This window comes from Belonocnema kinseyi, chromosome 4 (genome assembly GCF_010883055.1).
Source record: "Belonocnema kinseyi isolate 2016_QV_RU_SX_M_011 chromosome 4, B_treatae_v1, whole genome shotgun sequence".
NCBI lineage: Eukaryota > Metazoa > Arthropoda > Insecta > Hymenoptera > Cynipidae > Belonocnema > Belonocnema kinseyi.
The window spans coordinates 31,328,698-31,354,769 of NC_046660.1; the positions used below are offsets into that span (position 1 = coordinate 31,328,698).

A 26,072-nucleotide genomic window follows, 5' to 3' on the forward strand; every position below is an offset into this window, starting at 1 on the left:
TCTAGTCGGGAGTGGTGCTGACTGAAAACAGATGATTTGGAGCGATTCGCGCGCCATCTGTTGGTCATTCTAAGGACTTATTGAACTACCCTCGTAAGTAATGCTATGCGCATCCGCCAGTTACCCCTTCTCCCTGCAACTGTGCATCCGCCAGATATTCTTCCTCCCTGCGAAATAGATTTTTCTGAAAGAACATAGACGCACATTCCGGCCTGCGGTGACTGGAAAAACTGTCGTGTCCTACAAGCGGTCTACGCTGTACAGTGAGCTTAATAGGGAATTTACTATTCAAAATCACCTACAGCCGACAATTTTTAACCGATTCTCCACATTTTGTTTAGAAGTGATCAGCAATAGTTGCATAGGTTGGGTCTATGGATTAGATTTTTCAATTTTTATTATTAGACATTTTTTAATTCTTATTTTTTATCTTAAAATAATTAACTTAATTAATCCCATTCTCGACGAAAATGAATGATGAAGTATCTAAAGAATATAAGTAATTAACAGGATATTGAATGCAATTATTATAAACACATTATATTAACAAGCTATTAGCATCGTGGAAATTTTGCTTGCAAAAGTATATTTGTAAGTGGAATTGCTTGATTTAATCGACACAGTCATACTTTTTTATGCAAACTTGTTGTATGGTATAATTTGTTTATTTTACGAACAAATTATATAAACAAATAAATAATTTGCCGCGGCAAACTGCATGCTCCTTGATAATCGACTCTGTATATCCCACTTGTTGCACAATATACTATAATGCTTAACTGTAGGACAAACAAATTACAGCATTATTATTAATGTCAATAAAATATTAATAATAACCAATTTCCTAAAAGCTTACGACATAATACATTCACTATAAGCTTCATCAAGTGAATGACAGATGGCGACAGTATTTTTCACGAAATTGAGTATAAGCCTTATCAAGTGGCCGATAGAGGTATTGTGTGTTCTTTCACTCGGAGAGTTTAACATCTTCGATGTTTTAGTCTAACACCCGGAATTTTTAGTTAAACATACAAATATTGTCACGTAACATCTCAAAAAGATAGCAGATGTGACGAGTTAATATTTGTATGTTTTGCGGTACTACATTATACTTTAAACCTATACGTTTAAACATCCATTTTTCTCCGTGCACTGCGCTAATATTTATAGCTTCTTTCTTATGATTTAAAACCTTTCAAACTCTTACAAGAGGCATTTACTACTTTCTATACATAATACTCTATAATAGGGCGTAACTTAAAATATAAATTTCAGAAAATGAAATACCCTGAAGTGGAAAGTAGCCAATCTCAAAACAGTAATAAAAAGCAGTTATAAAATAGCACTATTTTGCACCATGAAGAAAGGAATTTATGGTAAATTTAGAAATTATGATAATTTACGGGGAATTTATGATAACTTATGGCTTCGAGTTGGTCCAATCTGTTAACACAGCAACTGAATGCTTGACGATCACTCTGTAAGCCCAAAATCACTCATCACAGATAGATAATTTTCTTGTTATACCTCTGACGTCATACATTTTCTTCCTAGGGAGCAAAAGTGTACTTTAGAGTATTCTTTTTTTGAAATAAAAAGTAAAGCTCTAACCCTGAATCAAAGGCGCCAAAAAGGGCTAAAATCGTGCATGTGTCATAAAAAAAGTTGTTTTATAACATGTGCATGATGTCAGCCGTTTTTTATGCATGTTAAGCAAAATACAAGCTTTTCAAACGTAGTGATTCCAGAGGAAACAAAGTGTACGCCCTAAAGAGTAAAAAGTGACGTCAGAGGTGAATAATAATAATTATAAATCTATGAGCTCGCATTTTAAGAGAATCAGTCAACTTACGGTAAAAACTCTAAGGAGAGTTTGATTGCAGATAATATAATTTTGCAGTAATTTATGGAAAGTTATCACATATAAAACCAAAAATTTCTGGAAATTTATAGAATTTTGTTTATTGAATTTTGGGTAATTTATCTTAAGTTACCATAATTTACCTGTAATATTACTATAAACTACTGGAAAATTCCGAAAATTTATAAAAATGTTTCAAATTTAATTTTGGTACATTTATGGCAAGTTACCATAGATACCTATAAAATTACCATACATGACCGAAAATTTCCATAAATTTCCGAAAATTTATTGACATTTGTAAATTGAATTTTTCGTCAATTATCTTAAGTAACCATAAATTACCCAGAAATTGCATAATTATCCAGATATTTATGAAAAAAAATTTTATTGAATTTTGGATAATTTATGGTAAATTACTATAAATTAACTTTAAAATTAAAGTAAATCATGCTTCCTTTATTCGAAATCTAATGTGGGCTGAAAGCAAGACTATTTCTAGCTCATGAGCTGGCGCACTTTGAGCATGATCACTGTTGCTAGTTATTGCGCTTGCGCGTTTTCATTCAAAATTACTCTCCAGTATTGCCGGAACTGTAACCACAACTATAATCAAATTTAATCATAATCATAACCATATATTGCTGATAAGTTACCATTAAGTGCTGATTAATTACCATTAATTATCGCCAAATTACCACAAATTACTAAGACTTCGCCAAAAAATTTTGGAAATTTATGGATATTTCAAATTGTCGGTACTTTTACCCTAAATTTCCAAAACTTCCGGAAAGTTCATTTTTATTGTTTTTCTCAAATCGAAAATTTCATGTAATTTTTACAAAAAATATCGTTCAAAACAGGTGCAGAAATTCGGTAGTTATAACTCTTATGTAGTTTACAGTACATTCCATCGATTCACCTTTGGATCGTTTCTGGCTCGCCTTAAACTCGCTTAAACTCGCTTTCCCTTACCCGTAGTACCATAATAGAATATTATGGTCGGAATTGCGAAAATTGCCTGTAAAACCGAAAAAAACATGTTTTTATATTTTATTCAAAATTATTTGCTTGTGTTGAAAAAACATTTAAGCTAAATTTTTAGAACTTTTTAAAATACATATGCTTTGGTATTTATTTGTTTTAATTACCCAACCCAAAAATGAATTAAAATTCCTAATTCGATCCTCCCTAATTTGATTCTTTTTTTTTGTTAACAAAATGTCACATTATTTATTTTTTTTGTTTTAAATCTAATTAAAAATTGTTCAGTGACATCTTTACTGGTTTTCTGAAAGATGTCGGATTTAATTGACCCAATTATTAAATTTGTTTGAAGAAATTTTTTATTGGCATTAGGGTTTTATGAAAATACTTAATTATAAAACATTCATTTTTTAAATTATTAGGTCGAAACGTTTGCCAATCTAATAATTTAAGAAATGCATATTTTATAATTAAGTATTTTCATAAGACCCTAATACCAATGAAAAATTTCTTCAAACAAATCTAATTAAAAATATTTCTTATAATTCCTGGAGAATTTTTCTACATATTAACGCGAAAATCTACAGGCATTTTCATATGAAGAGAGAAATAAATGCTATAAATTACAACAGAAACGAAAGTTTTGTCTTTTATTCGGATGCAGTGTTTACTTTTTGTACTTTTTCACAAACTTTGTTATATATTTTTGTCCTAAAAAATAATTATATGCATTTTTTTTATATTGTTTTTCTTTAATGTAATTGTAATATTTCTCTGTAAACTACAATAATTTTCCATTTTTGCATTCAAAAAGATTTTCTTTTTCGATCTGGGATCATAAAATACTTAGAAACTGCAAGATCATCTTTTACGTTACAAAGCGGAAGTATTCAGTTATAGAAAATTAAGATCTCTTAAAAATAAAAAAGCTTGACTTCCAGAGCTTCACGTAAAACTGAACTTTATATAGATTTTATAGAGATTATTGCATTTTAATATTGTTTATCTTAGATTAAAAAAGAGAGAAAATAGTTTGATGCAAAAAATAGTGAATTTATGTACTTTCTCTTAAAATATTAAAACTAAGTTCAAATACAACAATATATTTAAAACAATCAACATCATCATGATGTACTGCAAAGCTCGTAACAATATACAAGCTATGACAAAATTCGTCCCAATCAAACATGAATGTTTTAGTACTGCCCTATATCATTTTTGTAGTAATCCATTGTATTTCTTTGTGGTTTCCCGTAAGAATGATTGCAATTTTATAAAAATTTAACAATGTTGATTCAAAAGTTTTTATCGGAACCAATGTTGACGATATTCTTTTTAAGGTGGAAAGGAAAACAATCGGAAAAGTGTTTTTTTCATTTTCTGAAAGTTATCTTTCACGATAGGCTCTATATTCTATAAACTTTTCTTCTTTTTTTTTGTTTTTTTTATTTATGTAAAAAGGGAAATGATTTTTAAATTTAGAGTAGTTACATTTCCTAGGTAAATTATCTGTACTCGATAAATATGGAGTCTTACTTATACTGACTTTTTACCCTCATGGTACTACCAGGTACTTCCCTTCTTTATGGCGTGAAGGGTTTCTAGCATGGCACCTTTCGACGCACCTCTAGTAATCACCAAGGTCCATTTTTACCTTCAATCGAAAATTACTGGGTATACAGTTTTTTATGGTAAATGAAAAAGCATGTATGATTTCACGTGGTGTTGAATTATTAGCTTACTGAGTTTTTGTAATCTAAAATAATTTTTTTTTATTTTTAGGGGAGAAAATCCCCTTTTCTGAAAAATCACCATAATTGTGGCGGTAGGACTCAATCGGAAAGAAATTAATACCTCACTCACAAATTTTGAGAAATCAATTTACATAAATTTAAAAAATGTATTGTGTCACATAAAATAAGACAAATTTAGATCTTCCCGAATCATTTAAGTATGTTTTTGACGAGAAGTCAATCTTTAGCTTGATTCACAAAATCGATAAAAAGAGGCAAATTTATAATTGTAACGAACTTTAAGAAAAAAAAAGTAAATTTATTTCATGCGATGACTAGACGCAGTGTATTTAATAATTTTCATTTAATTTAAATTAATAATAGCTTACTTAATTTTACACAAAAATTATTTACAATTTTATTTCTTAGGTTTTTAATGAATATTGTTTGGGCAATGGTTTAATTTGTAAATCTTAATATTTATTTTTAACATTCATTAGTATTTAAAAAAAATACTGATTAAAATATTTATTTTATAAAGAAGGGTTAATTACTCCTAAAATATGGTTTACCCTCTCTCTCTCTGCAATTTTTACAATCAACATCCCTTATAATCTCCCAATGATAAAAAATATAGATACAGATTTCTGATGATTTTTTCGTGATTCTAGAAAAATGAATCAATAAAATCAGTATATGAGTAAAAAATGTTAAAATTATTAAGAATTATTTAATGATTAATTTAAAATTTTAAATTATTTAATGTTAAAATTATTAAGAATTATTATAATTATTATTAATTATTATTAAGAAAATATTAAGATTATATGTAAAAATAGATAAACTGCAAACGAATGATTTATTTATTTATTTAAGGTAATATTTCAAATTATTTTAAGGTATTTCAGAGGATTCTACAGATTTAAACAAATTTCGATTAAATTTAATTAATTCCAGGGAATTTTCACAGATTTTAAGCAATTTCGTCAGGTTTCATAAAAATTTCACGGCTTCCTTCTGGTTTTAAGAGATTTAAAAATATTTGCACGGATTTTCAGAAATTCTTTAAGATTTCGAAACATTTTAAGCGATTTTAGAAGATTTTAAAGATTTCCCAACATTTACAGGGATTTTAAGTGATTCTAAACGATTTCATAGTATGGCGTTCAAATAATTTATAGTTATGATAATGGATTAATATGATTTCTAAAGATTAGAAGGAATTCTGAACAATTTTAAGAGAATTCAGAAATTTCAAGAGATTTTTAAGAATTTCATAATATTTCTAAATAATATAAGAAATTAAAAAAAAAAGTTTAAAGCAATTTATTCAATCTCCAAGGATTTTAAAGGACTTTAATCATTTTTAGGGGTGTAAACTTTTTTTTTAGATAACTCAAACAATGAGTTTAATTTAATTTATGTTTAAGAAATTTCAAATAATTTTTAATTATTTTAATAGATTTTTTTGATAACGAAAAATTTCAGGAGACTTAAGGGGATATTAAAGAATTTAAAGATATTTCTAAGGATTAAGGATTTCTAGAATTTTCCAAGATTTCAAAGAACTTAAAAAATGTTTACATAAATTTATTGAATCTCTGAGGATTTCAGGGATTTCTGGAGTAAACAAAATGTTGGTGGAGAAGTTTAATGAATGACTTGAATTTAATTTATATTCAAGAATTTTAGAATGATTTTTACTTATATTTCAATGGATTTGTACGATTACGGAAGATTTCAGGAGATTTTAAGGGATGTCAAAAATATCAAGGGAAATCACAGATTTTTTCTATGTAAAGTTTATATATAACAATGAGTAATGTTTATATATAATTTTCGTCTATAAAATTATTTTTTGTAAGTAATTTCCTATAATACTTATAGAATCTTGTGCAATCTCATGTAATATTTTTTATTCACATATACGCAATCTTGCAATTTAGTGTACATAAAAAGTCCGTGTAATTAAGGGCATGTGATACTTACAGTTTCCCCGGCTTTTTTTCGACAAAAATGAAAATTTTTAAAAACTGAATTTGTAGATGCTATAAAATATCATAACGGACGTCCCCGGACTCTTTTTTGAGAGATAATAACAACAAAATTTATTGTGCTAAATACAAATTTTATGCATATGCATTTTTTTGAGGTTACGTCGTTTTTCATCTCTGCCTTTCCGATAATCTGATAATTATTCCGATAATTATTTATGAAATAAGCTTTTTGATTTCCTGCAAACAAGGTTAGTTACGGGAGATTGGTTACTATGTTTATTTGTAAGTCCAAAGTTTTCGGCCAAAAATATTGTGTAGTTTGAAAGCAACGTTCGGGTGAATTGTAACACACATAACCTCGAAGTATACACGCACGTTGTTAGCTATATCAAAAATTTTTTGATAAAAAAACACAGAAAAAGTGTGTGGGGACGTCCGTTAGCATGTTCGCTATTATTTCCCAGATTTCGAAGGCAAAATATTTCTTATCATAGGAAAAAAGCCGAGGGAATCTAACACTGAGAAAATCGATACTATTTCCTAAGCGCTATGCAAATTAATCAGATTTTGCTAAATTAAAACTTTTTTGAATTGACCTACAAAAAAAGTGTGTGGGGACGTCCGTTAGTATGTTCGCTATCATTTCCCAAATTTTTAAGACAAAATATTTATTATTCTAGAAAAAAAGCCGGGGAACCTAAAACTGGTAAAATCGACAATTTTCAATCGATGTTAAGAATGATTCAATTAAATAGAAGTAACATTTTTCTAATGACTCACAAAGAAATCCTTTTACGAGAAAATAAATCACTCGTAAAATCGATAAAAAGCATATCTCCTGATGCCAACCCCTTCCGTGCGTATTTTAGAATTCAGAATATTGAAGCGCTGAAACCTGAATTTTTACTTATAACTTTCTACTATCATTAAGACAAATGTTTGTTCGAATGTGACAAATATTTTGTGGATATAAACAAAAGTTTGTTTAACTAAAATAAAAAAATTTTCTCAAACATACCATTGTTTAAGTCAAATAAAGTTTATTTTAATCAAACAAATGGTTTTTGATTTAAACAGACACTTCTAATTGTTTAAATGTTTATTTGATTAAAGCGAACGTTTTTCTGAATTTTTAAAATTTTTCCTTGAGTACGTTCAGATAATTATACTTTACAAAATCGCAAGATCATTTACGCAAATTAGTAACGCTTTGTGCAAATTTGCGCAACTCAAGAAAAAGTAGCTAACAATAATGACAGCTATTTTCTTTACGTCTCAGTCTTTATTACTTCCTTTCCAAATAATTTCTGATGATCACAATCAACATTTTCTTCGCGATAAGAATCTGTCATTGCAAATCGACCTGTGACTTTGCAAAAAAATATGTATAATAAGAGGGTGGATTTATTGTCAAGTTGTTTGTTAATTTGGCATTGCATGTCACGTTTCGTAAAAATTTTAATAGAAATTTATGGAATGCATAAAATTTTTGATATTTATGGCAAATTGTCAAAACCATTATAATTCACGGAAATTCAGAAAATACCAAAATTTTCCAAGTTTACTGGAATTTTCGTTGATACATGATAATTCATCGCTTGAATGTCACTTTTTTTAGCCCCATATTTTTATTTTAAAGTTCACACGAAAATTTTCATTGTTTAGCCGTTTTCGATCAAAACTATACTTTTTTATTTTCCTTTTCCTCTCCAAAACATCCAAAAAAAGCGATTTCAAGTTTAATATATTGGTAAATTGTATGTCACATAGGAAATCATGGCATTTATTAAGGTCTGTAATAAGTAAAATTTATAGATCATTCTTTATATTTTCGATTTTCCTAATTTCCAGGTAATGAGCTTAGAATTTTGCAAAATCAATACTTGCTTTAGATCAAAGTGACTTATTCCACATCTCGTAAGGTGGTTCTGAGTTATCATACACTCAATAGAAACCAAGAAAATCATGAAAATTAAAAAAAAGCTTTTTGCGCCAGTATGAATAAGAAAACTTCTGAAATTTGTCAGAATTTTGATATAATGGGATCAAGGCTTGGCTGTTGAAGGCTAATGTCAAAAAATCGTGAAAAAAGAGGTAGCGTAGATGGTAAAAAAAATTATGGTCCCAATGAAAACAAATGTTTTATTAGTCTTACTGAACTTTATAACCTATGTTTTTTTTTAAATTGGTTCATTCGATTATGAGAAAAGTGCCTTTTTTAACTTTTCTTTCCCTACATAACTCACAAACAAATAAAGTGTTAAGGTTCATATTTGTCGGATTTTTTATTCACACAGCTGCCAATATATGGTGCCAATAAAGCCTTGATACCTCATAGAATTTCATTCACCTTTTAATATTATCAGTTGTTTTTATCAATATCACTTACTTCTGGTTTTTCTATAACAAACGAACAAAATTTATTTAAAATTTTTTTTCAGAAAATACAGTACTATCATATATATCACATACAAGGTGTCTAAAAAGTCCCGGGACGGTTGGATATTTCCTCAGGTAAAATATTTTTCAAAAAATTGAAGGTCATTCCTAAAGTAAATTTCAACGAGGAATTCAATGGTGACCTTCAGTTTGACCTTGAGGTTGACCTTCATGGCTTTTTGAACGTCAACTTTATTTTTTAAAATGGAAACCTCCTTTTTTACATCATCAATCGATAGAGCGGGAAATTCTACGTTCAGGTACGTACCAAAGTTATAGGTTAATTGTAACATTCAAGGTCAGTTAGAGGTTATTTGAAATTAATAAAGTTTTTAAAGAGGTCAGTGTAATTCCTAAAGTAAATTTTAACGAAGAATTCAATGGTGACCTTCATTTTGACCTTTAAGTTGATCTTCATGGCTTTTTGTAGGTCAACTTTGTTTTTTTCCAAATGAAAACCCCCTCTTTAACATCTGCAATCGATAGAGCGGAACATTCTACGTTCAGGTACGTGCCTAATTTATAGGTCAATTGTAACTTTCAAGGTTAGTTAGAGGTTATTCGATATTAACAAAGTTTTCCAAGAGGTCAGTGTAATTCCTGAAGTAAATTTCAACGAGGAATTCAATGGTGACCTTCATTTTGACCTTGAAGTTGACCTTCATGACTTTTTAAAGGTCAAATTTGTTTGTTTTTTTAAATGGAAAGCCCCTTTTTTACACCTGCAATAGATAAAGCGGAAAATTCTACGTTCAGGTACGTACCCAAGTCATAAGTCAATTGTAACGTTCAAGGTCAGTTAGAGGTTATTTGAAATTAACAAAGTTTTTCAAGAGGTCAGTGCAATCCCTGAAGTAAATTTCAACGAGAAATTCATTAGTGAGCTCTGTATTGATCTTGGTGATGATCTTCGAAGTTTTTTCAAGGTTTTTACCAAGCAGTTTACGTTTACGTTCAGCATTACCCAGGAACAACGACGTGGACGTAGTAAATTCTGTTCCCTTCAGGTTGCTTGATTAGCGTGAGTCCCCTTGCCTCTCACGCTTCAGTGAAGATGTTCGAACTTAAAACCTTCAGCTTCTTGACAAAAAGCTATGCGATTGTAAAAATGAGTTACAGCATTATGAATCATCTCCCTATCAATCAAAGTAGCCTGTTGCAGAATCCGATTCTAAAATTCGTCTAAGCTTTGCGGTTGCGTTGAGTATACTTTGCTCTTTAAATAACCCCCAAAAAAATAGTCGAGTGGCGTCAGATCAGGAGATCTAGCAGGTCACTCGATTTCAACCCTTCTTCCAATCCACCTTTGAGGGAACTGAGTATCCAAATATGCACGTACCTCCCTACCGTAATGAGCCGCTGCTCTGTCCTGCTGAAACCAAATATTTTGAAAATTATCGCCTGTAATCTCCCTTATTCTTGGTACAATTTGGTTTCTAAGAAGCTCTTCTTATGCACGGGCATTGAGATTACCATCGATGAAGAAAGGGCCTATCAATGTATCATTCAAGATACCGGCCGAAACATTAATCTTTTGTGGATATTGTGTGTGACTCTCCATCATCCAATCAGGATTTGTGTCGGACCAATATCTACAATTTTGCCTGTTAACTTCACCTTTTTAAGTGAAAGTAGATTGATCTGAAAATACTGTATTGTACAAGAAAAGAGGATCTCTATCAATTCTGTCCATCATAATTTCACAAAATTCAACCCGACGATCAGGATCGTCTTCATTAAGCTCTTATACCAGATGAACTTTGTAAGGATGGAAATTAATGCTTTTTTTTAATATTTCGCACTGTCTCAGGAGCAACGTCAAGCTCATCACTAGCTCCACGTAAACTAACGTGTGGGTCTTCAACAAATGCTTGGGCTATGTCCATCTGCATCTCCTCAGATCCTGCAGATTTTGGCCGACCAGTTCTCTGAAGGTCCTTGATAGATCCATGATTTATAAAGCGCCTTACAGTTCTTTCAATTGTTGATTTTGAGACAGGGTTTAACCCTTCTCCATTACGAAAAGTGCGATTAAAAAGCAAACGAACTTGATCATAATCTTTTAGCGAAAGATAGTAAGTATGTACTCTTAATACGTAAATTTAGTTTTGATTCGTAATATTCGTATGGAAAAATGGTATAGGACTTATGGTATCGCCTTAGGTATTGACTTAGGTATCGAAAAACGGTATAGGACTGTATAACTCTTCGGGGAGGAACAGAACTCTCACCAAAACACCTGGAACTTTTAATGAAAAATTTCCTTATGATTTTACAATATTCAAATCGCTGTAACCAAGATCAATACAGAGCTCACCAATGAATTTCGCGTTGAAATTTACTTCAGGAATCACACTGACCTCTTGGAAAACTTTGTTAATTTCAAATAACCTCTAACTGACCTTGAACGTTAAAATTGACCTATGACTTGGGTACGTACCTGAACGTAGAATTTTCCACTCTATCGATAGCTGATGTAAAAAAGGGACTTTCCATTTTAAAAAACAAAGTTGACCTTCAAAAGCCATGAAGGTTAACTTCAAGGTCAAAATGAAGTTTACCATTTAATTCCTCGTTGAAATTTACTTCAGTAATGACCTTCACTTTTTTGAAAAATATTATATATATATCACATACTATAATATTTTATTCCTAATATTAAAGAAACATGTTTATCAAAAAGTTAAGCAATATATTTTTTAAATTTGTAAATCGGTATTTTTAAACCATGAGAGATCAAAGAAGGTACGTAAACAGCCATTCCGCCTGTTTCAAGGTCGCGAACAAACATGTCACATACAGTACTGTAGTATTTCTAATATGAACAAAGTTTTTCTTGTATAAACAAAATAAACCATTTTTTTAACTTCATAAATCGCTACTAGTAGATCATAAAAGTTTCGATAATAGGTCGATCGATGAGTCTCGAAGACGCGAACAACTCCACTAAATATCGTATTGTGGTATTTTAAATATCAATAAACTTTTTCTTATATAAGCAACGTACCTTTTTTATAAATCTATAAACTAAAAAAGCCACTTCTGAGGAAATGAAAAAAAATTATTTTTGAGCTCCTATTATCAAATTATATCGAAATATGTCAAAAAAAGTAGATTTAAAAATTCAGGTTATTACAAGCTTCCCTATATGAGAAAGCAAAAGAGAAAAACAGAAAGCGGTTAATATTTTTAATTTTTATTCGAAACGAATTTTAAACTAATTCAATAATAAATTACAATGGTATTTCAGCAAGAAATATGATTCATGACTTAAAGGTTTAATTAATTAAATTTTTTAAATTTTTTAAACTAATTATATTATTTATTTGTTAAGTAATACCAGTATTGGAATAAATTTGAATCGTGCGTTTAGATACTAAATTTGCACCAGGCGCATTTTCTTCACAGTTAAAATACGAGGAATGTAGGTAATTTTAATGCAAAATAAGTCACGCGAACTTGCAAACTCAAAAAGCCCCCTTTTCAACCTTCAACAGGAGAAATACAAACCTGCATTTTTTCATTTCACTGATGTTCTTTTCGGATGAGAAAACTTTCAGTGCATGTTAAAATCTTTTTTTAAATAATAAAATGTTTAACATTCAATGCTTTGATTTATACGTTTTTCACTAGAACTCGTTAATCTTGAAATGATTCGTAGACATTGTTGAATGCTGAGCGCTAGAATTTCAATTCTTTTGAAATTTTTATTTCGAGGTAATATAAATTCATCAGAATTAAGGGAGTCCTGCTTTTTACGACTACCTTAAAAATCCTAATTACAATATATATGAATAATTGTACATTTTTAACATATACAATTATTTCAATACGTCTTTACTACATTTTGAAAAGTTAGATGAAAATGTAAAAACTCCAGGAAAAAATTAATCGATTTTTTCACCTAATGTGAAGTATTTGCAAAAAATTTCGTTAGAGATTCCCCAAATTTGGCGAAACCTAAAATTGAAATGAAAATAATCACTGATTTTTTATTATGCTTTTTGGGTAGAAAGGGTGTCTTGAATGTTCTATTTTTCTCAAACCTTTCATCATATAAAAGATATTTAAACAATAACACAGATAGTAATTTACTTTCAAAAAATAAAATTTACAATATGATGAAAAAATACAATTTTATTCGATGAAATATTAGAGATAATTGCGAAAAACGTGAGGCTCCACTATAACTGAAAATTTTCCAAATAAAATATCTTTGTTCTAAACTTTTAAATGTTAAGTAATTTAAATTTTTATGGTGTATTGAATTGGCAGTGGCTATATGTACCAAATTTTCGGTACAAATAGCCAGATTGTTTCGGGAAACGTAGACATAAAGGGTGACTGAAAAACTCCCAACGTTTCATATCATTATCACAAACTCCTAAAACTTGTTCCCTTTAGTCAAAAAATAAGTTTGTATTTTTGTTTTATTTAAAAAAATTTTCAACTGCGGTCCTTGGACCTAAGTTGCCCCAAAATTAATAAAACCATTAATTAACGTTAATTTTCGTAAAAATGATAAGTGTTTAGCAGGAAATACAAATGATGGGGAAAAAAACTTCTCAAACATCGGATTCTAAAAAAAAAGTGACAAAGTACATTCCGAATTGGATGGAGCTCTAGAGATCTCAATAAAAAAAAATTTGAAAAAGTTGATATTTTTCGAGAAACAGTTTGTCAAACATCGACTACTGCCCAAACCATGTAAGTTCATGGCATTTTTGTTTTGTTTTTTAGAACCCAGTTAACAGAAAACATGCCTGAAACATTATAAAAGCATTACGAGACAAATAGAAGCCTGAAACGTAAAAAATTAAATTTAAAAATTGTTTCTTAAAAAAAAGGATTTCGCCCGCAAGTGTTGATTTTTCTTAAAATTTAATGCATTTCCGGTTTTCTTTCCCGGTTTTCAATTTAAAAAATCCACTTCCGATTCGAATTTGAATATATTCTTTCTCCACATTGCCCGGTAGAATTTTAGAGAATTGTTAAGCCAATAAAACGCGTTTTCAAAAAAAAAAAGGCACTTAAATGTTTATGCCGTGACACCCTTCAACTAATGGTACCAGGCGCTGATGGCGAAAAAATTAAGCCCATAAGATCAAAAATATTATTTGCGACCGTGAAAAACTACCCTTAATATGGGTTAAATTTTTTAATATAATACGTAAATAATAAAATTAACTTCATGTGCAGTTATTGTAAATTTCCCTCACTTTGTTAGGTTTTCCTTGACATTCCCTGACTTCACCTACCCTTTTTAAAAATTCCTGACATTCCTTGATCTGTTTTAATATTATTTCGCAAAACCAAACAGAAAAGCTAAACTTCCTAAAAAGTAAAAATTTAATATTATCATCGCTCTAGCTGGAATAATGTATTTTTAAAATAAAATGAAACAAATTGCAATAAAGTACAATAATAAAAAAATTGTATTTTTATAGAAAATTCAATTTTTTACATTATTAAACTTCATTGCAATTAATTGCATTTTATTGTGAAAATATGTTTACTCCAGGGGCTAGCTAAGTAGACTTTTCACATAAATTTACAGGAATTTTCATGAAAATTAGTAGAAAGTATTTTTCGTCCAGGGTATAATAAAGAAACCTAATCAATCAATCTGATTTAAGTATCCTTCACCGAGTGTAATTATTCAGTTCGAATTCCGCCTGAGTCATACTTTATGCAAGTAGCTATTTTCTTGAGTTGGTTTTTTAACTTCTCGAAGCTTGTTATACATACTGAATTTAATAAGGACAAAAGTGGTGATTCTAATTGACCTGAACTTTATCGTCCTTCGTCACGTTCCGCGAATACGTCTCTATAAAAGAGAAAAAGAGCATTAATGCAAATCGATGACTTTTTTCTTGTATAATGTATAATAAATAATGGTTAATTTATTCGTACAGGAATGCGCCCCTCTGATGGATGGCCAGTGATAGTGTGGTTCCACAGTGGAGATTTTAATACGGGGACTCCAGCGATCTGGGACGCGTCAGTGCTCGTCACCAAGCAAAAGGTCAAGTTCATACTACTTAAGAACTTTATATATGGCTTGATTCTAGAAAGAACGGCTCTCGTTAAAATACGATTAAGGTGGCGTTTACGATATAAAAAAATTAAAAAGGGCATGTCTATCCTCTTCGAGTAATTCAAGGTAACGATCTGACCTTGAAGTTGACGTACTGAAAATTTTGCGATGCTTTCGCGACCTACGAAATTGCAACCACTAATCGAACTTATCGACTTTCGTGGTGATTGAATTTTATTTTTAGAGATTTCCACATTTAAGGATCCTTTTTATTTCACTCGGCACACGACTGTCATTCTTCGAATTTCACCTGATAAACATGCAACAGTAGTTGTTCTATAAGTCAGATATTTTCCACATTTTGTCATCTAGTAGGCTGCATGTTTTTGAGTCTATTACTGTCAAGAAAATAATTTCATATTTCTTTTTAAGGGTGGCTCAAAATCACTTTTTTAATATTTTATATTAAATTTTAAAGAAATAATGTTTCATTGCGATTAATTGAAGATAGATGCTACCATACCAATTTACAGTTTGGATATTTTTCAATGAATAGGCTCGATTTTTGTACGGAAACAAATAAGAATGACTATCAGAAAACTTTTTACGATGATAATTTCCTAATTAACAAGGATGATTAATTATATAAACAATTTTCATAAACAAATTCATAGTTTAGCTATTTTTCAAGGAATAGGTTCAATTTTTTACGGAATTAACTAAAAGTGTCTCTGCGATAACTTATCGCTATATTACTTTCGAAAATTACAACAATTGTTGATTACTTAGAGAACATTCATTAAGAAATTTAGGGTTTGGCTTTTTTCAACGAATACGCACAGTTTTTTACGGAATTGAATAATATTTTCCAATGACTCTTTGCTCGACTACTTTTCAAACTGACCACAGCTATTAATTATTAAACAAATGTTTATAAAAATAGTATCATGGCAAGGAGTCATCAAAAATACATTATTAGCTTATTTAGTAAACAAAAAATGAGTGTATTCTTTGAAAAATTACCAAACTATGAATTTGTTAATAAATATTGCTTAAGTAATTAACATCGGAAAGACATTACTAGTCGATTCCGTACACAAAAAATAAGCGTATTCGTTGAAAAATAACCAAATTCTGAATTTTTGTAGAAATATTTTTTGAATAAAAAATCATTTTTATAAGCTTTCAGAGCATCATAGCGAAGAGTCATCGAAAAGACATTCTTGGTTGCTTTTGTGAAAAAATGGAGTCTAATCGTTAGAAAATAGCCAAATGCTGATTTTTCTGTGTAAACTGTTTAAATAATTAATAATTTTGATAAACTTGTTAGTATCATAACCAAAAGTCATCGTAAAGCTATGTTTAGTTGATTCCGTAACAAAATTTAGCCAATTCGTTGAAAAATTTCCAAATAAAAATTTCGTATCCCGAAAAATAACTTTTGTTCATTAATTTATTCATAATGCAATAATTTTTTTAAAAATTATTCTCACCCATTAGAAATTTCTTTTACATACTTTTAGCACCTTGTGTAACGAATCTGAAAATCTTTATACGCATTTTACTTCTAAAAAATAAAAAAACGTCAATTTGGTTGTTAAATAAAAAACCTAATTTGATCAAATCTGCACGAAATAAACAAATCTTTAATTTATTCTTTCTCATTTTCTTCTCGAAATTATCATTGTTGGTTTAGTGAAATAATTGTCAATATTTTAACTTTTAAAGTAATATTGAACTTAAAATAAACTACTTTGTTTAAATGAACATTTTTTCTTTAAAAGTTAGCTCCTTTCTAAACGAATTTAAATCAAAATTGCCTTTTACGTCCTTGACACCTCAGCATTATTATTTAACAAATTTTTGTTAGCATAAACAAATTAAATTTGACTAAACAATATTTTTCAGGAAACTTGAGATTTTTGCTCTCTTTCTCTATAAATATTACTAGTGATTTTTGAAAACATGAATCTTATTCTTTATATTCATGATATATTTAAATATTTAATTGTTAATTATTTCCGGCATTTTATTGTATTATTCTAGAAAAGTCCACTTTTTTATGCATTTTATTTTTAAGGATTTTAAAAAAGTTTGAAAGATTTTTGGGTATTTTAGAAGATTCTAAAAAAGCGAGATTTAAAAAAATGTTAAGAGGTTTAACAAATTGCAAGAAAATTTAATAGGGTATAAAAGATGTGAAAGGAATTAAATATTTTGAAAGAATTTTAGAGAATGTCAAATAGCAGGAAAGAGAAGATTTCCATTTTTTTGGGAAAATATTGTTAAAATGAATAAGGTTTTATTAAATAATAAAACTCAGTTATATAGAAGACGTATAATATGTAAAAAAGGCAATCTTGGTTTTTAGTTTTCTTAGGCCATCCAATTCGAAGTGTTACTATTTTAGACAATTTAACTCTCAAATCGTCTTTGATATTTGAGCTACAAATTGTTTAATCATTAAGACTTATATTTAGCAATTTTATAATTTGAAGCAATGTAAATTTAGACCACACTTTATTTAGTTACATTTTTTAGATTCGAAATTTCTTGGGTCCTGAAGGATCCTAAAGGTTGTTTGGACGCCTCGATTTTATTAAAAATTAAAAAAAAAATTTTTGTGCTGAAAATACGGTAAAATTTGGACCAACTTTTGAAAAAATGGGACTTTCAGGACCAAAGCTCAATAGAGTAGCACTTAGAGTATAGGGATTATAAAAGCCGGGCTGCGAGGCCTGACAATTGTTCATTTTTTATTGTACAATTCCACAGTTATTTATTTTTCATTTCCAAGCCAGAATTCAAAACTTTTAGCAAATTTTCCTCTAAAAAAACAATCTGATTTTTTCAAGTTTTTTCCAAAACCACTAACTTTTCTAATAGAAACAATTCATAAGGCTTCAATATGAAAATTTCTTTTATTGTAAAAAATAATCAAAGAACAAATAGTTTCTCTATGAATTTAAGAATCAAAATGCGGGAAATTGTAAGGTTGTAGGGAAGGTTTTCCTCAGCGAATAAGCCATAATTTATTAACATTTAAAGATTTTCAAAACATTTGGTAAAAAACGACACGAACAAAAAATTCAACTACAGAACCTATATTGTTGCAATAATTATTTTGTCGTTAGTTTTAAACTCTTGCCATAGACCAAAATTCATGGTCATAAAATATAACTGATAATATCATTTTAATTCTTAAAATCCTAAAAATCTTTTTTTTTCAAAGACCTGATTTCAACACAACCTTAAATTAAAAATTATTTAATTTTAGGATGTGGATCCGTCAAAACATTTCTCGAAAGTTGGTTATGGAAATATAATTGAGGGATTTTAAAGGAACAATAAATAGTGTTCTAACAGCAGTAAAAAGAATACATTTTTATTTTTATACATGATTCTCAAAGATGCTTTTAAGTTAATTTTTTTATTTTATCGTTTTGTAGAATATTTCTGAATGCATTTGAAGTGAGAACTAAGAATCTGCATTCTGCAGTCACTTTTTAATGATATAGTAAGTAGGGCATTGACTGATAGAAAAAGAGAGAAAGAGAGGAAGTTAGTGAATGTATTTACCACGGATTGCTCAAGAATTTCGTAAAACATATTTCACGAGTCATTGAAGTCAACATATTTTTCCAAAGCATCTCAATTAGTATTAAGATAGAAAAAATGTCGTGCTAATTCAGCCGGATAATTAGATTCGTTATTCTTAAATTCTATGCTAGAGGAATTATTTTTTGAAAATAAAATTCTGTTTGTTTCCATATTGTATTCAATATTAAACCTTTTAAATTCCAAAAAAGATTGCCTAGCAAAAAGACAAATTTCCAACAAAATTGTTACATTTTCAAGAAAAAATAACAAATTTAGATGACAGTTGAATTTTCAACCAAAAAGATGATTTTTTTACCCAAAAAGAAGAATTCTCGACAAGAGAATTAAGTTTTCAAGCTAAAAGGTCGAATGTTTCATAAAACAGTTAACTTTTTTACCGACAATTATGGATTTTCAACAAGAAAATAAATTATCAATCAAGAAAGATGAATTTTTAACCATCCAGTTAAATTCTAAACTAAAAAAATATAAGTTTATAAGCAAAAATGACATTAAAACATTTTAAGCTTCAAAAATAAATTTTCAACCGAATACAATTTGAACCAGTCGAATTCAAACAAGAAAGATGAATTTGTAACCAAATAGTTTAATCTTCAAACAAAAAGATGAATTTTAAACAAACAATATTAATTATCTACTAAAAAAGATGAATTTTTAACAAAATAATTACATTTTTAAATAAAAGAGATACATTTTTTACCAGAAATGTATCACTTACATTTTCGATTCTCAAGAAAACTTTTGATTTTCTAGTAGAATTTTCTACCCGAATAGTTGAATTTTCAACCTAAAAACATAATATTTCAACAAAATAATTGAATTTGAAATCAAAACAGATCACATTTTCAACCCAGAAGATGAATTTGCAAAAAAATGAATTGTCAAACTAAAACATAAATTTTCAAGAAAATAGTTGAATTTTCAACCAAGAAGATGAATTTTCAACAACATACACTTTAAGTCCCATATAACAACATTTTCGGAGGTTGTCTTGCACTGGTATTGTTACTAAAGTGGCAGCTTCGAAGCATGAACAGTCAGGGAAGCCTGAACTGTTTCCAATTGGAATGTATAATATTGCGCAATATACTCGACTGAGTACTTGCGCACTGCGGCCCTTCCAATGTCAGAGTCGAATTAAAAAATCGGACCGGCTTCTATGGGACCTAAAGTGTAGATGAATTTTCAACCAAATAGTTGATTTTTTAACTATAAAAGATCAACTTAAACCAAGAATGGAATAGTTATATTTTTAGTCAGAAGAGATAATTCTCAACCAAACAAAAAACGATTTTTCAACCAAGTAGTTAAATCAACGACAGAGATGAATATTCAATCAAAGATATATTTTTTTAAACCAGTAAAATCAATTTTCAACTAAATATTGAAACATTAAACGAAGCAGTTAATTTTTAAACCAAGAAGATTAATTTTCTACTAAAAAAGCCGAACTTTCGACCAAATAGTTGAATTTTTAACAAAAAGAGATTATTCAACCGGAAATGTATTACTTACATTTTTAGTTGCAATAATTAATATTAAACTATAACCAACCAAAAATTAAACGTATTTTCATCAAAAAAGATCAATTTTCTACCAAAGAAATTAATTTTTAACAATTTAGTTCAACTTTCAAGCAGTTAGTTGAATTCTTGACCAAAAAAGATTAATTTTTAACAAAATAGTTTCTTTTTCTCGATAAATTAAATTGTAAACAAACAAGATGAATTTCAAACAAAAAATATAATAGTAGACTTTATGGGCTTTATTGATTCAGTTTTCAATTAAACGAAAAATTGAGAGCAAGAAGAAGAAGTGGAAGTTTCTTGAAAGCAAGAGAAAAAATAAGAATTCTTAGAAAAGGGGGAAAAGGGAAGAGAGCGTCAAGTCTGAAACATGAAAGTGTTTCTTAAACTTATTTAGTTAGTATTGAACTACACCGATTCAGGTACATCTTTTGCAAAATTAGATAAAAAATTCACCAGGAAAAGTACTGCAAATTCCCATCAAATTGGTAAAAAGAGCTCAAAGGTACGTAGCTTAAGAAAGGAAAATAGGGAAGTAAGGAACGTTAGATTTATATTGTTCAAGTTAGAACATTGAAATTTTTTATTTTAATTACTATACATTTTTTAACTATTCCAATTTTATATTGGATAACAACTTCTATCTCAGGTTTTCATATTTTTCACAGCTTTAATAATTTGTTAATTATATACATGCATTTTACTATTATTATGTCTGTAACACAAAATTTCATTTCCATCATAAAAATTAATAAATAGAATGTTGAATTTAAATTTAAAAAACTTAAAAAGGGAAAGCTTTTCGAGGGTAAGAGGAATCTTATTGAATTTTTGTTTGTTATACATGCAAAACATGTTGAAATATTTTCTAGCATACTTTAGTTTTAATGAGTCATTTTGTTGATATAAAAACGATAATTATTTCTACAGTTTCCACATACATTTATTAATTTCAGAGAATTTGCCGCATAAATCAAATATTGTATTTTTAAATGTTGACATTTAACAAGGAAAGAGAAAAAGGAAAATTTGAATCGGGGGAAAAGCAGGGGAACAAGGAGAAGACAGTGATCTCTGTTATATGTGCAGAAGAATATAAAAAAGATTTTTAAAATTTCAAATTCTGAAATATTTTCTAAATAACATTATAAAGTTTGTTAATCTCTTAGCACTTCTCAGATATAATTCAAATTCTTGAATTAAATAAAGGATCTTGATTTAAACAATCTTTTTCTTCAAGTTTCTAAAAACCGTCAATGAAATTATGAAATTCTAACTCTTAGAGTTGAATTTTTTTATTTTATAGTAATCAAAACTGAACTGCAGAATGAAAGAACTCACACGTATAAAATTGCAGCTTTTAACACTTCGCAACTAAACAATATTAATTTAAACACCATAAAAATGTAAAGTTTTAAATTATAAGCTTTTATATATTGAGCCAATCAATATCCGGTGATCAACAAATAAAATCCATCCCTTCCTACTCGACAAAAATATTTAAAATTTAAAAAAAATTCCCTTCTAATTCAGAAAAAAAGTAAAATAAAAATTTTGTTCTTTCCAAGCCGATCAAAATCTTAAAAACCAAGAAATTTCCATCTTCCAATTGAGAGAAAAAAATGTCGTCCCTCCTAATTATATAAAAATTGTAAAATATAAAAAAATAAATATCTTAATTTCCTCGCTTCCGACATAATAAAAATGTCAAAAATAAAAAATCATCCTTCTTCCAATTGATAAAATATTGTCGATGCAAAATTTAAAAATATAACATGTTCCTCTGCCATTTCAAAAAAGCACTAAAAAGTAAAATTTACCCGTTTCAAACCCAATAAAAATGTTAGAAATACAAAATTTGCCCGCCTTCAACTCAATGAAAATGTAAAAAGCAATAAATTTTGTATTCTTATCCGGCAAAAAATATCACAATTTCTTCTCTTTCTTTTAGAATTAGAATTGAGAACCTCAACCATTTTTTGAGCACGAATCTTTTCAAAAATTTAAAATAAGTTTTTGTTCCTTCATTAATTATTATTAGTATTAAATTTGGATGTTAAATTTTGCTGATTACTGTTGAAATAATTTTCTGAAGAAACAAGAAAAAATATGCCACGGCCCGGGTTTGGACCGGGAACGTCTCTATTGACGACGCCACGGAATCTACAGCATAAATTCTTGTATTATTGCTAAAAGTTTCTTGTGAAATCAATTATTTTTGAATATTGAATACTCGTAAAGTTCAATGTTAAAAGTAATCAATTAATTTATATTTATAATTGATTAAGTATCTCTCCGATTGAAGAGAAATATTTCAAATTTACAATTGATTGATTAAAATTTACAATTTAAGATAGGAAGTTTTGCAATTGAAAAGAAATCTTTTTATCACAAAATTTTAAATCCAAACCTTTTTAATTTTTGATTGCTGAAGTCTTTAAAACTGCAAAGAAATTTAAAACTTAAATTATTCAAATTGAAAATGTCTGCTAAAAATATTGATCTAAAATGGACCATTTTAAAGGAAACGAATCAGGAGCAACACATCAGCTCAGGATTTTTTATTATTATTATAGAACACTACACAGATAAAAATCGTGCGAGGCACGTTGCCCTCACGGTGTACGAGGCACGCCATGTCGAATGATCCGCCTGTGTGCGTGTATTGTGCTTGCAATGTGCGCGCATTTTGTTATCTGGATACTGTTTAGCCTTGTATTCTCTTGTTCTTCTCATGAACTCTGCAATCGAAAAAATTTGGCTCCGATTCCATTAACACTTTTTCATCCCACAGGTACTGGTCGTAACAGTCGCCTACCGTCTGAACATCTTCGGCTTCTTCACCACCACCGACGCAGAAGCTCCTGGAAATTACGGTATGCTGGACCAAATAGCAGCCCTTGATTGGGTAAAAAACAACATCGAAATCTTCCAAGGATCCTCTTCAAACATCATCATATTCGGTCACTCAGCCGGTGCAATCAGCGTCGGTCTCCACATCATAAGTCCCCTAAGCCGAGGAAAATTTTCCAAAGCTATCGCCATCAGCGGTGACGCCATCAGTTCCGTAGGTTCTCCTGAAACTGAAGCACCAATAGTCGACATCATAGCTGACCGGTTTGGTTGCAACCGTTACCCAACAACCGACCTCATCACATGTCTTCGCAACCAGCCAGCAGATCATTTACTGAAACACTCTTCCGAAATCGAAACCTGGGGTCCCATGATCGACTACGAAACCAACAACTCATCAGATCCTTTCCTTCCAGGCCATCCAAAAGAACTTCTCGAAAGTGGTAGCTTCTCCGCAGTTCCGCTTATCACCGGCTACACAGACAACGAACAAGCCTTGGCCTACATGGAAGCAATTGGCAGTGAAAATGTAGATGGCAGACTCTCCCTTCGAAAATTCGAATCAATGATCGCTGATGAAAGCACGACAGCAGTTAGGATGCCGGATGAGAACAGCACTTGTGAAGTTAAACCCCAGATGGTAGCGGAAGCAGTTCTTTTCTATTATAAGCCACATCCTCCAACCAGGGATCAGACTGTCCTGCGTGACAAGTACTTGGACCTACAAACAGAGAAGAATTACGCAGCTGGCTTGACTTTTCTCGCTGGCAAAGTGGCAAAGCAGGAGGAATCTTTCGTTTACAGGTTTGACTACCGACCAAAAACTGATGCAGTGATTCGAGACGTTCCCAAATGGGCAGGTGTTCCTCACATGTTCGAGCTTCCTTTCATTTGGGGCCTTCCACACTCGATCAACACCAACATCCAGTGGAACGCACTTGACAAAAAAATGTCCGATTGGATGATGTCGATGTTGTCAAACTTTGCGAGAAATGGCAACCCATCGATAGCAACTATCAAGTGGGACCCTTACACTGAAAAAAATCCAGGCGCTCTGATCATCAAGGATCCGAAGCCCGAAATGGACAATTCGAGAATGATAGATTATAAGGCTCTTGCTTTTTGGAATGATTATTACCCTAAAGTATTGGAAGAAGCAACGAATAATTGTTGTAACATGACAAGTGGATCTAGTTCCTTGAGTCTGTCCATTCCTGTGATTTGTGGATTTGTAGCTTTGATTTGGAGACACTTCTGATCTTTAAGAATCCGATAGGAAAATTAAGTTCCGAAATTGGAAAACGTGAATTGAGTCTAGTCCTATTCGCTGCGGGCACACACAGAAAGTGCGCCCTCCGTGGAGAAAATTTGCGTTTCTTGTTGGACGGGTTAGATTAGAATGGGGGAATTCACCACTCACCCGCGAGTGAGTGGTAAAATGAGTGAGCGGTAAAGTGAGTGAGCGATCTGTTCGGGTCCGAGGTCTGCGAAATTTCAAATTTAATATATGAAAAAATTAAATATTTCAAGTGAAGTCAGTTTTTCTTGCATACAGTTATAAATTTCACAAACAGAACCTTATTGTTTACTAAAAGAACGTTCCATAGTACATGTCTTCAAAATTTTCTACTTTGTTATAGCAAAAACCAAAAAATAACAATAGTAAACAATTTTTTTAAACCATCTCTTTTCGCGAAAAATAGTCTTCTTTTTACAGTCTCATCATGATGTGAAGGTATTGGTTTTTTTTAGATAACTGTTTTTTATTACAATTTGATCGGTTGAAGTTTCTTCTCTTTGATTGAAAATGTGTCTTATTTTATTTTTTGTTAAAATCTTATTATCTATCTATCTATTATCTACCTTATTATTTGGAAATTACATTATTTGTTGAAAATTAGTCCTTTTTGATTGAATTCAACGGCCTGTAATTTACAACCAAATATTTTTTTGTTAAAATATCAACTATTACATTTAACGTTGTTTCTTGGAGATTTGCCTTTAGTTCGAATTAAAGTATTTTGGTGAAAATCAGTTTTTTTTTCTTAAAAATTGATTAACTAAAACTTTAACTTGTCCCTTTTTGGTTATAAATTCGTCGCTTTTAATTTAAAAATGAACGTTTTGGATGCATTCCATGTATTTTATTGAAAATTCGTCTTGAACGGTTGGAAAGTAATCATTATGCTTAACAAATAATCCTTTTGGTTGAAAAATCATTTTTCGTTTGAAAATGTATCAATTTTTAAAAAATCGGTTTTCTTTTCTTCAAAATTATTTTTTTTAGTTGAAAATTCAACTATGTGTTTGAAAATTGACTTTTTCTTAGAAATTTATTCTTGTTTGCAAAATGATTTATTATTGCTAGAAATTAATTTCTTTGGTTAAAAGTCTAACTACATTGTTAAAAATATTTTTTGTCCATAAAAATTAATATTTTAGTTGAAAATTTAAGTAATCTATTCAAATCTCCTTTTCTAAATTAAAATTATTTTTTAAATGAACACTGAATTATTTAAATTTTTGTTACAAATTTATTTTTTCAGTTGCAAATTCACTGCTTTGGATGAATATTTAACTATTCTTTTTTTTAATTCATTACTTTTTACTGAACATTTAAGTATTTTTTTCCAACCTCCTTCTTTTTGGATCAAAATTAAGTTTTAACTAATAATTAAATTATTTCATTTTTTGTTACAAATGTATTTTTTAGTTGAAAATTCATTTCTTTCGATGAAAATTTCACCATTCGATTTTTGGTTTAGAATTTATTTTTTTAGTGGACAATCTAACAATGTTATTGAAAATTCTTTTTTTTTAATAGAAAATTTGCATTCTTTATATAGCACTTAAAATATTTCGTTAAAAATTCATGTATACTGCTGAAAATTGTTCTTTCTACTATAAATTTAATCTTCTGGTCTGAAAAACCATAATCATGGTTGGAATTTGAACTATTTCATTTTTCGTTGAAAATTGAAATGTTTCATTTTTGGTTCAAATTTTATCTATATT

The 26,072-nt window shown here is 29.5% G+C and overlaps 1 protein-coding gene across 2 annotated transcripts in view; it reads left to right on the forward strand.

The window, feature by feature from the left end:
• LOC117171474 (carboxylesterase 5A) overlaps positions 1–24,772 on the forward strand; it is a 36,978-nt gene extending 12,206 nt beyond the window's left edge. For both annotated transcript variants that reach the window (XM_033358826.1, XM_033358827.1), the window contains exons 3-4: positions 14,936–15,045; positions 22,999–24,772. In XM_033358826.1, the coding sequence (XP_033214717.1) occupies positions 14,936–15,045; positions 22,999–24,315 (1,427 nt within the window). In that variant the 3' untranslated portion in view covers positions 24,316–24,772. The remainder of the gene's footprint in view (positions 1–14,935; positions 15,046–22,998) is intronic.
• Positions 24,773–26,072: the final 1,300 nt, after the last annotated feature.